We start from the raw sequence: 13297 nt of genomic DNA on the forward strand, positions 1-13297 counted from the left end.
GAATATCTCAGGTCATTAGTATATCATAATAGATTCTAATCTGAGTTCACTTTTTTTTTTTAATGAGAATATTTTAAAAGGGGAGCCATATAATCAACAGTAATAGCCTCTTGTACTATTACATCTGCTGATAACACACTAAGAGTTCTGCTTTGTATCTTCTCATCACTCAGGTTTGTGAGTGTCAGTGTTTTTCTCTTTGAGTCAAAACCCAGATGTCTTTACCCATTTGAAATCTTCATTACCTATTGAAGGAGTACAGTAGTCCACCCTGTTTCTCTAGGTCCTATAATTCTCAGATTAACCCTGCTAATAAAGTGACTTCTCCTTTACTGTCTTTCTTGTATTTAAAAATTTGGTGTCTGCATGTCATCTGAAACATATCTGTCTTGACCTATTGCCTCTTTTAGTTTATATTTTAAATCTGCTTAAAGTGAAATCTTAGTCTCCATAAAGCATAAGCAAGTTTAACTTAAAAATCAAATTTATTAGTGGATGTTAGAATGTTCATTGTTGTGTTAATGATCTCTCCTTAGTTTTATTGGGGAATCAAGCCAAGTAAACTTGAGAAAATATTTCCAGATTCACAGGGAGCTTCAGTCCTTTACTGGGCAAGAAATTAGGAACTAATTACAGTTGACCCTTGAACAACATACATTTGAACTGTGGGAGTCCACGTACACAAAAAAATTCTTTTTTCAAATAAATAAATATTGTAGTAATACCTCAGTTGATTGAGTCTGCCAGTGCAGAATCTGGATATAGAGGGTTGACTGTAAAGTTATCTGCAGATTTTTAGCTGCACAGATTCAGTAACCCAAGCTCCCCATTGTTCAAGGATCAATTGTACATTATTTGACTGCTTTTTATACACAGACTTAGCCAATAGATGTCAAAATGTACTTTAGTAGGTCTACTGGGAGACTACCATGAGTTGGTCCGGTTGATGATAATCATATTTTACAGGTGTGCCTTTTGTGGTTGTGCAGCAGAGCTCAGAATTAAGGTCTATGATTCTTGTCTATATTTTAACCATAGTGCTCCTTATCATGGCTTAAGTGCTCAGGCAACTTTGTTTCTTTGTCTTTGGAGTAGTGTTTTTAATTAATTGTTTGCAGTTGAACTCTTGTTCAACCATAGGAACGTATTTTTTTAAAGAGCAAGAACTTGGAGCACTGACACTCAGCTTTGGGGCCTTTAATTTTAAATGTCTGTATTAGCACGTTGCATGTTTCTAGGCTTTACAGCAGTTGTTCCTAACAAGGAATCAAAAATTACTTGAAGAACCTTTTTATTAACCTACATCAGCTGGACCATAGCCAAGACCTGGTGAACACAAAGTTCAGATAAGTTTCCTAGCTGTTTCCAATGTACAGTCTAGTTAGAAAGCAACTCCCTGAGGTAGTGTTATCAAAGTGTTTTCACTTTGTGTCATGTTAAGAATGTTCTGTGTGACCCAGACTGCATATTTATATACTGCAACAAAAGGTTCACACAACAAAATTTGCCATAGTTAAAACACTTAGCTTTTCTCTTTTCTTTCTTTTTTTTAATCTGTTCTCATGGAGTTTTGACTGACTGCAGTGTGGTTTGAGAAACACTGCTGTGAGGGATGAAGCGATGGCTGCTGCCCTTTGGGTTGACAGTGCCTGAAACTAAATCATCTCAGTCACTTAGTTACAGATGTTACCGACTCTGAATCAACTATAATTCTTCTTTGGTTTAGTGGTAGACGGAGGAGAAGTCCCACCCCACCTCCTGCCAGAAGGCGACGTTCTCCTTCTCCTGCTCCTCCGCCTCGTCGACGCAGGTCTCCCACACCACCACCACGGCGGAGGTATTTATGAGATAGGCTCGTGGGTGCTGATGGGAGCAACTTTGGATTTCTGTGATTGAAATATTTATTCAAGTGGCCTTGTTCAGCTGTTTACAAAATATCACATATTAACATTTCCATTTACCTGACAAGTCCAGGACACACAAATCTAGAGGGAGAGAGAAAGTAGATTCATGATGGTGCCCAGGGTGGGATGGGAACCAGGAGTCGTGATGGTTGAAGACCATGAACGCAGTTGACCTTGAGCAAGGTCAGGGGTTGGGGGTTCTGACAAGTAGCTGAGAACCTGACTCTAACTTTACAGTTGGGCCTTCCAAATCTGTGGATTCAGCCAGTGGCCAGTTGTGTAGTACTGCAGTGTATATTTTTAAAAATCCACATATAAGTGGACCCATGCAGTTAAACCTATGTTCGGGGGTAACCTATATACTAAAACAATTGAAATTGGGTGAATTTTATGATTTGTAAATCATATATCATTAAAAGAGGTTAAGTAAATTAAAAGAGTCACTCTAGTCATTATAGAGGGAACATTTTTATGTTCAGATATTTTCAACCCATTGAATATGGGTTAGTTGAATCTCTGGATACTGGGTCTTTGAACACAGAGCACTAACCATCTCAGACAAACCCAAATTGAAAGCGATTCTACATAGTAACTGATGAGTACTCTTCAAAAAAAATCGATTGTGAGAGAGACTGAGGAACTATTACAAATTGGCAGAAAAACTAAGGGCATGGGACAGTTGGGTGCAATGTAGGATTCTGATTTTTGGAACCTGGAACAGAAAAAGGACATTACTGGGAAAACTAAGGCGGCATTAGTATTTTTTTTAGTTAATAGCAAATTAGCACTAAGGTTAATTTTATAGTCTTGGTAGTTTTTCTATAGTATATGAGATGTTAAGTGGTAAGCCTACTGTTGTTCATCTCTTCTGTCAATGAAAAATGATTTCAAAGTAAAAGGGGGGATTTTTTTTTTTTAAGAGAATTGCTCAAACGTATTATCAAGCAGTATAGTGACTACACCCTGAATGCCTTTTATGTGCTAGCTAAAGCATTAGACACTTTATGTAGTTTATCGTCAGTCCTCAAGATGATCTTGCGTAATAGTGGTATTCCCATTTTCCAGGTGAGGAAATCTAGGCTCAGATTTAATAATAAGAGCTAAATGGAAGTGCATTCTATGATGTTGCACTGTGTATGGCCTTTCTAAAAGCTGATTTTTAGACAGTAAAACTTTTGAGCTCAAGGTCTGAATGTTTCAGGAGAAAATCAAGTGGTTGAGACAATGTTATTTTGAGGTTTAGTTTCTAAGAGGCAAGTTAAGGTTATATAGGGATTAAACATTAAGAGAAAGGCCAAGTGGGTGGCAGGAATGCATTCTCCCTAGCAGTAGATTTCCATTGAATACTACTCTTCCCAAAGTGCAAGTCTCTCAATGAGGGCGGGGTGTTGTCTTTTAAACCTTGTGCAAGTGAGCGCTCTTTACTAATACAGAGTCCAAACACCAGTGTAGAGAGTGTTCCCCATAGGAGAGCTCTTTAAAGCACAGACGTCCTGAGTTCAAGTTGAACACAGTCAATAGAATCTTATTAATAGTTATCTAGTTACTACATAGTAGTAATGGATTTTCAGTTTTCTTCAGAGCAATGCAAGATTCTTTTCTGAAAAAAAAATTAAACTGAATCTACATGGATTTTACTGAATGACTTGACAAATTTGAATTCAATCTGAACACTAAATCTCCACGAACCAGAATGTCCTATTTGTAATCATCTAGGATACACAGTAATTTACTAAGTGATTTTTCTTTTTAAACTTAAAGGCATGGCATTTCCACTTAGAGATATTTTCTTTGTCTGGTGCTGTAAGTGCATAATTTTCTTTGTATTCTGTTTCTAGTCTGTTGGACCTTTAAGCTTTCATGATGTATTTTTCCTAGGACTCCGTCTCCTCCTCCACGTCGTCGCTCACCTTCCCCAAGAAGATACTCTCCTCCAATTCAGAGGAGATACTCTCCTTCTCCACCTCCAAAGAGAAGAACGGCTTCACCCCCTCCCCCTCCTAAACGAAGGGCATCACCATCTCCACCACCAAAGCGTCGGGTCTCCCATTCACCACCTCCCAAACAAAGAAGCTCCCCAGTCACCAAGAGACGTTCGCCTTCATTGTCATCAAAGCATAGGAAAGGGTCTTCCCCGAGCCGATCTGCCCGGGAGGCCCGGTCACCACAGCCAAACAAACGGCACTCGCCCTCACCACGGCCTCGCGCTCCTCAGACCTCAAGTCCTCCACCTGTTCGCAGAGGAGCATCATCGTCACCCCAAAGAAGGCAGTCCCCATCTCCAAGCTCTAGGCCCATTAGGAGAGTCTCCAGGACTCCGGAACCCAAAAAGATAAAAAAGTAAAAATATTTTCTCCTTTTTGGTTAGGAACACTTACCTTGCATAGCTCTTTATGTTTGAAAACTCCTCCCCACCCCACACACTTACTGAGAAATCACAGGAAAGAACAGCTGTGAATACAAATTTTAAGGCAAATTCTTGGTCCTATTCATATATCCTTTTCTGTTTTCAGGCTAGTTCCTTGTGGTATAAGCTAAATGAGGATTTTATTTGGTTCTTAAGGATATCAGGTTAATTCAGAAGTGTGCTTCCAAACCCAGCTCTGAAGTGATGTATAGAATGTTTCTTGCATGTCTGTAAGACTGATAAAAGCAGTGTTAAATATGGCAACTGGCATTACTAATTTCCTACAGGAAGAACCATTAACAGAATGGGTAGAGGATAGTGGGACTTGGAACTACTCTCCAGGAGACTTAGATGATAAAAACTGTGTCGATAACAATCAACCAGCAAGCTAAGTGCTGTAAAATATTTAAAGTTGGTGATCAGGTTGTGTAATGGTAGTTGGTCGTTTTCTCTTAAAGCAGGATCTCTGTTTTGAAGATTAAATGTTTTATTTTTTCCTTCTGTTTCTAGAGCTGCCTCACCAAGCCCTCAGTCAGTAAGGAGGGTCTCATCTTCCCGATCTGTCTCGAGATCTCCTGAGCCAGCAGCTAAAAAGCCCCCAGCACCTCCATCACCTGTCCAGTCTCAGTCACCCTCCACCAACTGGTCACCAGCGGTACCGGTTAAAAAGGCTAAAAGCCCAACACCAAGCCCATCACCGGCAAGGGTATGTCTGCCCTGTTGTGGACATCCTTTATAAGTGTACATGGTTACTTGCAATGAGAGGGGTTTTTGTTTTTAGTAGTTCAGAGCATAATTTTCTGATTCAGGTGAACTTCAAAAGGAGGCGCATATTAAGTGGTGGTGTTTGCATCACTGTGCATGCTTAATTTTCTAGACATCCATTAATTTCCAGTGTCTTATAGTATTAATTTCTATAATCTTGGTGGTGGAGACTGGGCTATATAGATAACTTAGAAAAACAGGAAAAAAATAAAAACCTTGATTCTAATATTAACTAGGAGATAATTGTCTAGGAGAAATTATCTCCTAAGTCCTAATTATCTAGGAGGAAATTAGTGTTTCTGTTGTTTTCTCTAGTATTTGACAGGTTTGGGGATGGTTACGATTACACAGGCAATGAAAAGTTTTGATCTTGGATCATGTCTGTTAGTATGATTACATTTTATTTAAAAAAAAAAAAATCACAAGATATCCAAATGTCACCAGTGGTTTTGGAGGAGAATAATGAGTGATCTTTTTCTTCCTTACATTTTAATGCTCTTAATTTTTCCTATAGTGGAAATACATTATTTCTATAATAACAAATGAATGTTGCAAAGTGTGAAATATTAGATGGAATACAAAGCACATTACTGACCCAGGTAGTCTTATCGTTGGCAGGCTACATAAATAAAAATCACATTCTTGTTTTTACATCATCAAGCTTACATATCATTGGGATATTAACATATCAGAGCTTAAACTGTTTGCCTTTGTGATTCATTAATCGTGGCAGATTCTTATATTGTATAAAAAACATCAGTAGCTAGTTGTCCATCTTAATAGGGTTGTGTTATTGTGCAGACTAATTGAATGATGAGGAATTTTAAGTAATTGCTTAGAAATATGAGATTGAAAAATTACATTACAGACTAATTTATAGCAGAGCCTACCCTTGGCTTAAATTTGGAATGTATGCAGTGGAGAATATAACCCTGCATTCTAGAGATCAGTGACTAGAGATGTGGCAATCACACACACTTATAATTAGGGTAATAGTAGTTTTTTATTATTTAGGGTGATATGATGGGTGATTTACAGATATTCCCATTTAATTCTCGTAAACAGCTTTATTAGGGATTGTTATACCCAATTGGGGTTAATAAAAATGCCTCAGAACAAGTCAAGCAATTTGTGTGAGGTTGACCAGTAGGTTCAGAAACCAGAATTCAATTTGAGTGAGTTCAGAGACTTTTCTTCCTATTCATCATGGCACTTTTCCTTGCATCTAGAAGTAGACCTAGACTCAGGCCATTCTTGGAGACCTGATTCATAGTGTGCGACTGGGAGGCCTGGTTTCGTGTGAAGTTAGGTGTGTGCGTGCTCAGTAGTTTCAGTCATGTCTGACATGTTGCTACCCCGTGAACCGTAGCTCACCAGGCTCTTCTGTCAGTGGGATTTCCCAGAATACTAGAGTGGGTTGCCATGCCCTCCTCCAGGGGAATCTTCCTGACATAAGGATCGAACCCACGTCTCCTGCATGCAGGCAGATTCTTCACCTCTGAGCCACCGGGAAAGCCTAAAGTTAGTTGGGGAAATTTAAATCATTTACCTTCAGGGTCCATTTCAGCTCTTGGAAGTCTTTACTCCCATCTTTTGGAGTACTTTTCTTGGTGGTGACTGGCCTTGGACCTTCTTCCTCCTGAAGCTGTATGAAATCCTGAGATTAATCCAACTGGTTATTCCCTTGAAATAAAATGTTTCTTTGGACAGGTTGACTTTATTGGTTTTTGTTTTTCTGGATTTCTAGAATTCAGACCCAGAAGGAGGTGGAAAGAAAAAGAAGAAAAAGAAGGACAAGAAACACAAAAAGGATAAGAAGCACAAGAAGCACAAAAAACACAAGAAGGAGAAGGCCGTAGCCGCTGCGGCTGCAGCTGCCGTGACCCCTGCAGCCGTGGCTGCTCCCACAACCACATCAGCACAGGAGGAGCCAGAGCCAGAGCCAGAGCCTAAGAAGGTACCTGTGGGCCCCGTCCTGAAGTTTGTACAAATAGCTAAGTCGTTTGGTTTGAGAAGCAGCTGAGGAAGTTTCTTCTAATAATTAGATGCCCCATGTTAACTGTCTTCTGATTGTTGTCTCTAGGACCACCTACCAAGAGCAGGATTTGCTAAGGCTAAAGATGAGACTAGGAATCCTAACGTCCAAAAAGTTTATATTTTTAAAAAGAACTTTGATATTATTAAACTTATAATTCACCCATTTAAAGTATAGTGATTTTGTGGTTTTTAATATATTCATAGTTGTGCTGCCATCACCACAGATAGACTCAACATTGCCAGCCATTGTCTCAAGATTTAATGATATGACCTTTCTAGTTTTTTGTGTTTTTTTTTTAAGGAGACTGAAAGTGAGGCTGAAGATAACCTTGATGACTTAGAAAAGCACCTGCGTGAAAAGGCCCTGAGATCAATGCGGAAGGCTCAAGTGTCCCCACAGTCCTAGATGGAAATGTTTGTTATGATGTAAATTTTATTTGGTTTGTACGCAATTCAATTTCAAAATTGCTAAAATGTGTTTGAGCTTTAGACTATAACATTTGTTGTAATAATTGCTAGGTTGAAGTTCACCATGTAAAAAAAAAGGGCATGGATTTACATTGCAAAAGGTGTCCACAGTGTATTAGTGACATTCTTTCATTGACAGCTGACATAAATTTGTTTAGACTGAAATATTTTAAGCCAAAAAAGAAAAATCCCCTTTTTAAAAAAGGGGGTTTAAATATCGTTGGCATTCTTATGGTTCCTTTAAATACCCCTGGCTATTCCCAGAGGTTTCTCTTTCTACTTTTTCTTTCCTTTTTCATTTTTCTCATTTGAGTCTTAGCACCCATTTAAGTTATGAGGCTTTCAACCTTGATGGTTTGCAAGCTTGCCCAGAAATAAGACCACTGTTGAACTACCACAAAAGTATAAATGAATATTTTAATGCCACAATCTTTCCTGTTGCCTGTGGAGTCTCTGCTGAAATGAATCAGGATTCAAGCTCTAAGATGAGACAGAAAATGAAAGCATGTTGTTTGCCAGGACACTGTGGGTTTATATAGATGTGTAACAAGTTGATTTGGAACACTGGAATTTCATTCTTTTCTCTTTTCTTGTAAAGGCAATTAACTAGCCCCAGGAAGGATCCTTCAGTTACATAAAATTTTGTTTTATGAAATGTCATGGCTCCATTCATAATTTTGTCTTGTTCCAGTCGGTATATACAACTTTCAGAGCTCTTGTATTTGGAAAGCTGGAAGGGCCCAGACTTTGAAATAGTGTCTTGTTTTCACTGTTTTTGTTTCATTTTTGTTTCTTTTTTTTTTAAACTAAAGCTATATAAAGCTTGTGGATTAAACAGAATAAATTTCTAAATTTAAAAATGTTGGCCACTCACTTTTATTACCCATCTGAATACTGCAGGAAACCAACCTTAGAAATCTCACAGTGTCTATATTTTACCCTCTTGGCAACTCTGGCAGAGGGAGGATTAGGCGAGGGAAATGCAAGGTGATAAAATTGTCCTTGCATCTTTATGTTAGTAATTAATGTGATAAGTGCCATGAGAGGGAAGTGCACAGTGAGATTGGAACATATATAATGGGCAGGTCAGCCAGGCATAGGGGAAGAGAAGAGTTTCAGGCAGAGCACACAGTATGTGTATACCCCAAGGCAGAAGGAGTCTGGCACATTCTAGGAAGTGAATGAAGGCTAAAAAATGATTGGAGCTGTCTTCCTGTATCAGAGGGGTGTGCGTGCACTTGTGTGTGGGGGGGGGGTGGTACAGGTGGTGTATGGTGTGGGTGGGTATGGTGGTTGGCTCCCTACAGACCATTTTTGAATTTTAAGATTGAGGAGAGTAATATAATTTGAGAGAACTTAGAAGGTAATAACACTTATATAAGGTAAAACAGTAGCATTCACATCTTCTGTGTGTATGGGGCAAGAATATAGAGCTTTCAAGGATCTTCCATGTGACTTCTTTTGATTTTATAGTTCAGTAATGTTGGAAATGTACAGAATATCCAGTTCCTAAGGTGGTTGCTCCTGACTTACCCCTTCCAATATGAACAAACCAGTGAACATCACTGGGGGTTACTTCTATCTGTCTGGCCATTCGCTCATTCAGTCCATTTATTCACTTGTCCCATTTTTTCAGTAGGCTCATTCCTCCACTTGGCTGAACTTGTTAAGGTGAGCAGCAGCCTTCATTTTGCCAAAATGAACAATCAGTCTCCATCTTTTACTAGCCCTGTTGGCAGACTTTGACTTTTTCACTCCTTTGCTGAAACACTTCACCTTCTAGATGGAACATTTAAATATCTTTTTGTTGATGTGTCAAATTTTCCAGTTAAACTTCGCCTTGACCTAGACCTCTATCCAGCTACCTGACTGATAGGTTCATTTGGGTGTCTAAAAGGCATACCAAATTGAACGCATCCTCTGATCTTGTCTCAGTCTCATTTGGTACCTGTCACATTCGCTGAAGATTGAGTTGATGCCGTCAGTGGCAGCATTGTCCACCCTCCAGTACTCAGGCACACAAGGCCATCCTGTTCCCAGTAGCCTGTCAGATCATGGTGGTAGTCTAGTTGCCAAGTTGTGTTCAACTCTCTGCAACCCCATGGACTGTCGCCTGCCCAGCTGCTCTGTCCACGGGATTTTTTCAGGCAAGAAGCTGAAGTGGGTTGCCATTTCCTTCTCCAGGCATCTTTCCAACCCAGGTCTCCTGCGTTGGCAGGGGGATTCTTTACTGACAGAGCTACCAGGGAGCCTTGTCAAATCATAGTACTGCTCAAAACCCTCAGTAAAATCCAAATTTCTTGCTCTGGCCCACAAGACCCAGTAGCACCTGCTTGGGCATCTTCATCTCCCCTCAGTCTGCTCAAGCCATATCTACCTCCTTGCTCTGCTTCAATCAAAGTGTTCTCTCTAGGGTCCTTTGTTTTCACTGCCCAATCTGACCTGTTTCTTTACTAGGTTTTCTTCAGACAGGCTTCCCTAACTCCTCTTTTTTCATCTGTAGTGATGATTACAACCTGAAATGATGTATTTTTGGTCTCTAGGAACTTGGTCTTGCTTGTGACTGTGTCCCCAGTGCCTAGTACACTGTAGAAGTACAAATATTTGATGAACAGATGAGAAATAAGTTTAATTGACTGTCATTGCCAGGCACTGCTAGGGCTTGAGGTGAGGAAAACGAAGACATGGTGATTGCTGCCAGCTAGCTAGTATTTGCCTACTGGGAATAAAAACATACAATCTGGAGTGGGCAAGAACATAAGACTCTGGCAGGCCAAAGTTTCTACCGTAGCATTCCACTGTGTGACCTTGATTAAGTTACTTGGCCTCTAAGTGCTTCCATTTCTTGGATCGGAGTCAAATAATGGAACTACCTCAGTGTTTAAAGAGTTAAATGTGTTAGTTAATACATACAAAGCAGTGATAGTACAAAGCGAAGTCCCCATTTTCTTAGGTAACATAATGTGTGGTCATCCTGTTAACTATGACAACTTTTAGTTTGGCTGTCTGAAAGGGATTTTAATCATCCCTTTTCAATGTAATTTTTTCTTTAAATAAAATTCACCATTTTAAAGTGTGCAGTTCAGTGGTACTTAGTATATTCACAAGGTTATGCAACCATCACCATTATTCCGGAACATTTTCATTACCCTAAAAAGAAACTGCATTAGCAGTCACTTCCCATTCTACTGACAGTCCTAGCAGACCCAACTGTCTATAGATTTGTCTGTTCTGGACATTTCATTGGTATCATTTAGTATGTGCCCTTTTGTGTCTGACTTCTGTCATTTAATTTATAAACTGTTCAGTTGTGTTCGACTCTGCGACCCCATGGACTGTAGCCTGTCAGGCTCCTCTGTCTATGAAATATTTCAGGCAAGAATACTGGAATGGGTTGCCATTTCCTCCTCCAGGGGATATTCCCAACCCAGGGGTAGAACCTGCATCTCTTGCATCTCCTGCATTGGCATGTGGATTCTCTACCACTGCATTAGCTGGGAAGCCCAACATCATGTGTTTAAGGTTCACCAATGGTACTTCATATTTTTTTATTTCTTAAGTGGTATTGCCTTATATAGATATACTACATTTTGTTTATCCATTCATCAGTTGGACACTTGAGCTGTTCGCGCTTTCCAGCTATTGTGAATAAAGCTGCTATGAATGTTTGCATGCAAGTTTTTATGTGGACATATATTCTCTTGGGTATGTATATACATAAACATGTATACCTAGGAGTAGCATTGCTGGGTCATATGTAATTCAACTTTTTAAGAAACTGCTGGACTATTTTCAAAAGCAGCTATACTGACCTAGCACTGTTACTAGCAGAGTATGAGGATTATTACTTCCCCACATTCTTAATAATACTGTTTGATGATAACTAGCCTAGGGTGTGAACTGGTATCTCGCTGTGGATTGATACGCTTGTCTTGTGATGGCTAATGATGTTGAGCGCCTTTCCATGTGCTGACAGACTTCAACGCCATATTAAGGCAGACTTGTATCTATGAGAACATCTCTGAAATTGTAGGCTCTCAGGGTTTCTGCAGAGTAGAGCTTAGCAGTAAACAATCCACCTGCCATCCAGTAGGCAGTGGACATGCAGGTTGAATCCCTAGGTCGGGATTTCCTGGAGGAGGAAATGGCAACCCCTTCCAGTAGGAAAATCCCAAGGACAGAGGAGACTGGGGGGCTACAGTCCATGGGATTGCAAAAGAATCGGACACGACCTAGTGACCACCACCAACAAACAAATCGATAATGCATTTGTAAACTGCCTGTTGCCGGGGTTGGGGCTGGGGGATATGGCCAAACAAAAGTTTGTTCCCATATTGTAAAAAGGATCAGGAGACTGAGCAAGAGTGTGACTTCCTTAAGATCCATGCAGGTCTGGTTGATATTGTCCCTCCTATCATCTGGTGGAGAACACTTTTTCTCAATATACCTGCCTGGTATTAAAACCACACTAGATGATGGAAGTAGAAACTCTACCCAAATATGTATGGTTCTTAGAAAGGCATTGGAACTAAGGATGGAGCTTATGACTCTGAAAAATCCAAGTTTAGAGGTTGAAATTTGAAAGGCATTAATATTCTAAAGGCCCAACTCTGCTCGTTCCTTTCTGAAAGGCTAGTTCCAAAAGTCTGTAAGACTGTTTTGTCTTTTGAAAGCTTATTTGCAGTATCCTTCACATAAAAGATCCATCTTAGCTCATACAAAACATGTCTTTTGGCCCTTTGGAACTCAGTTATTGCTATACTCCTAACTGGTCTATGCGAATCTGTTTTTTAAAAGAAAGATAGGATCTGAAATACAGGTTTGTCCAGAGCTCCTTGCAAAATCTTCCACATTTGTCAAGTTTCACATCATATGTTGCATATGTCAATGATGTTAAGTTGGCATGCTTTCACATCATAAGGGATTTTTGCCAAGATGCCCTTTTATTTCAGGTGTATCATGGTAGGAGAAGCTGATGTGCTGATTTCCCGAGTGACACCATATGTACAGAGGACTGTGGTACCTCTCACCCAACAGGGCAGTCGTAAACTCAGCTGGCGATTTCCTTAAGAGGAAGTGTTTTGCAGGCTGCAGGTTGAGATGCAGCAGTGACTTGTAAAGTTGAATGGGTCACAGCATATAAAGAAGAAAATGAAACAGTGAATTGAAGTATGAATCACATATAGTAGGTTAAATATTATTTCATGAAGTATGTATGTGCGTATGTGCTTGTGTACTGGGTTACAATGTAATTAATATAGTCAACAAGATGGAAAACTGCTACCTCACAGATTGCCTAGTCCACCAGCTTTTAAACTGCCCTGCAGAGCCCTGAGTGGTGGTGGTATGATTCAGATTTTCTCTGTAGGATGGGGTCTCTAGCAATACCGATCTTTGAGGGATTGAGAGATGATACAGGTAAGATTGAGATATGATACAAGTTTTGCAAGGGCTTTGCTCTGCTCTGATGGTTTTGTTCCCTTTAACTTTGAACTTCCCTGTTGGGGTTCCACAACCAAAACTATGTGAAAACCAGCCGTTTAGCTTAGACCTGGTGATCAACAGATAAAGACTGCAAAGGGGAACTGACTGCCCCAAAGCAAAGCCTCGCTCCTCCAGGTGCCCTGCCCACTCCTCCCCCCACCTCAGCCGAGGGCAGTTAGGGGCACTGAGTGTTTTTAGTTTTTGTTCTTAAGGCAGGTTTGAAAGTAAGTGT

The 13297-nt window shown here is 40.0% G+C and overlaps 1 protein-coding gene across 8 annotated transcripts in view; it reads left to right on the forward strand.

Annotated features, from left to right (window-relative positions):
• The window catches only part of SRRM1 (serine and arginine repetitive matrix 1), a 29311-nt gene extending 20852 nt beyond the window's left edge, over nucleotides 1–8459 (forward strand). For 6 of the 8 annotated variants that reach the window (XM_065930071.1, XM_065930074.1, XM_065930069.1 and 3 more), the window contains 5 exons: nucleotides 1727–1837; nucleotides 3783–4244; nucleotides 4822–5017; nucleotides 6824–7033; nucleotides 7415–8459. In XM_065930071.1, coding sequence (XP_065786143.1) covers nucleotides 1727–1837; nucleotides 3783–4244; nucleotides 4822–5017; nucleotides 6824–7033; nucleotides 7415–7519 — 1084 coding nt within the window. In that variant the 3' untranslated portion in view covers nucleotides 7520–8459. The remainder of the gene's footprint in view (nucleotides 1–1726; nucleotides 1838–3782; nucleotides 4245–4821; nucleotides 5018–6823; nucleotides 7034–7414) is intronic. The other 2 variants (XM_065930068.1, XM_065930072.1) reach the window with 1 other exon arrangement.
• The last annotated feature ends 4838 nt before the right edge of the window (nucleotides 8460–13297 follow it).

Source organism: Muntiacus reevesi, chromosome 3, assembly GCF_963930625.1.
Source record: "Muntiacus reevesi chromosome 3, mMunRee1.1, whole genome shotgun sequence".
Lineage (NCBI taxonomy): Eukaryota > Metazoa > Chordata > Mammalia > Artiodactyla > Cervidae > Muntiacus > Muntiacus reevesi.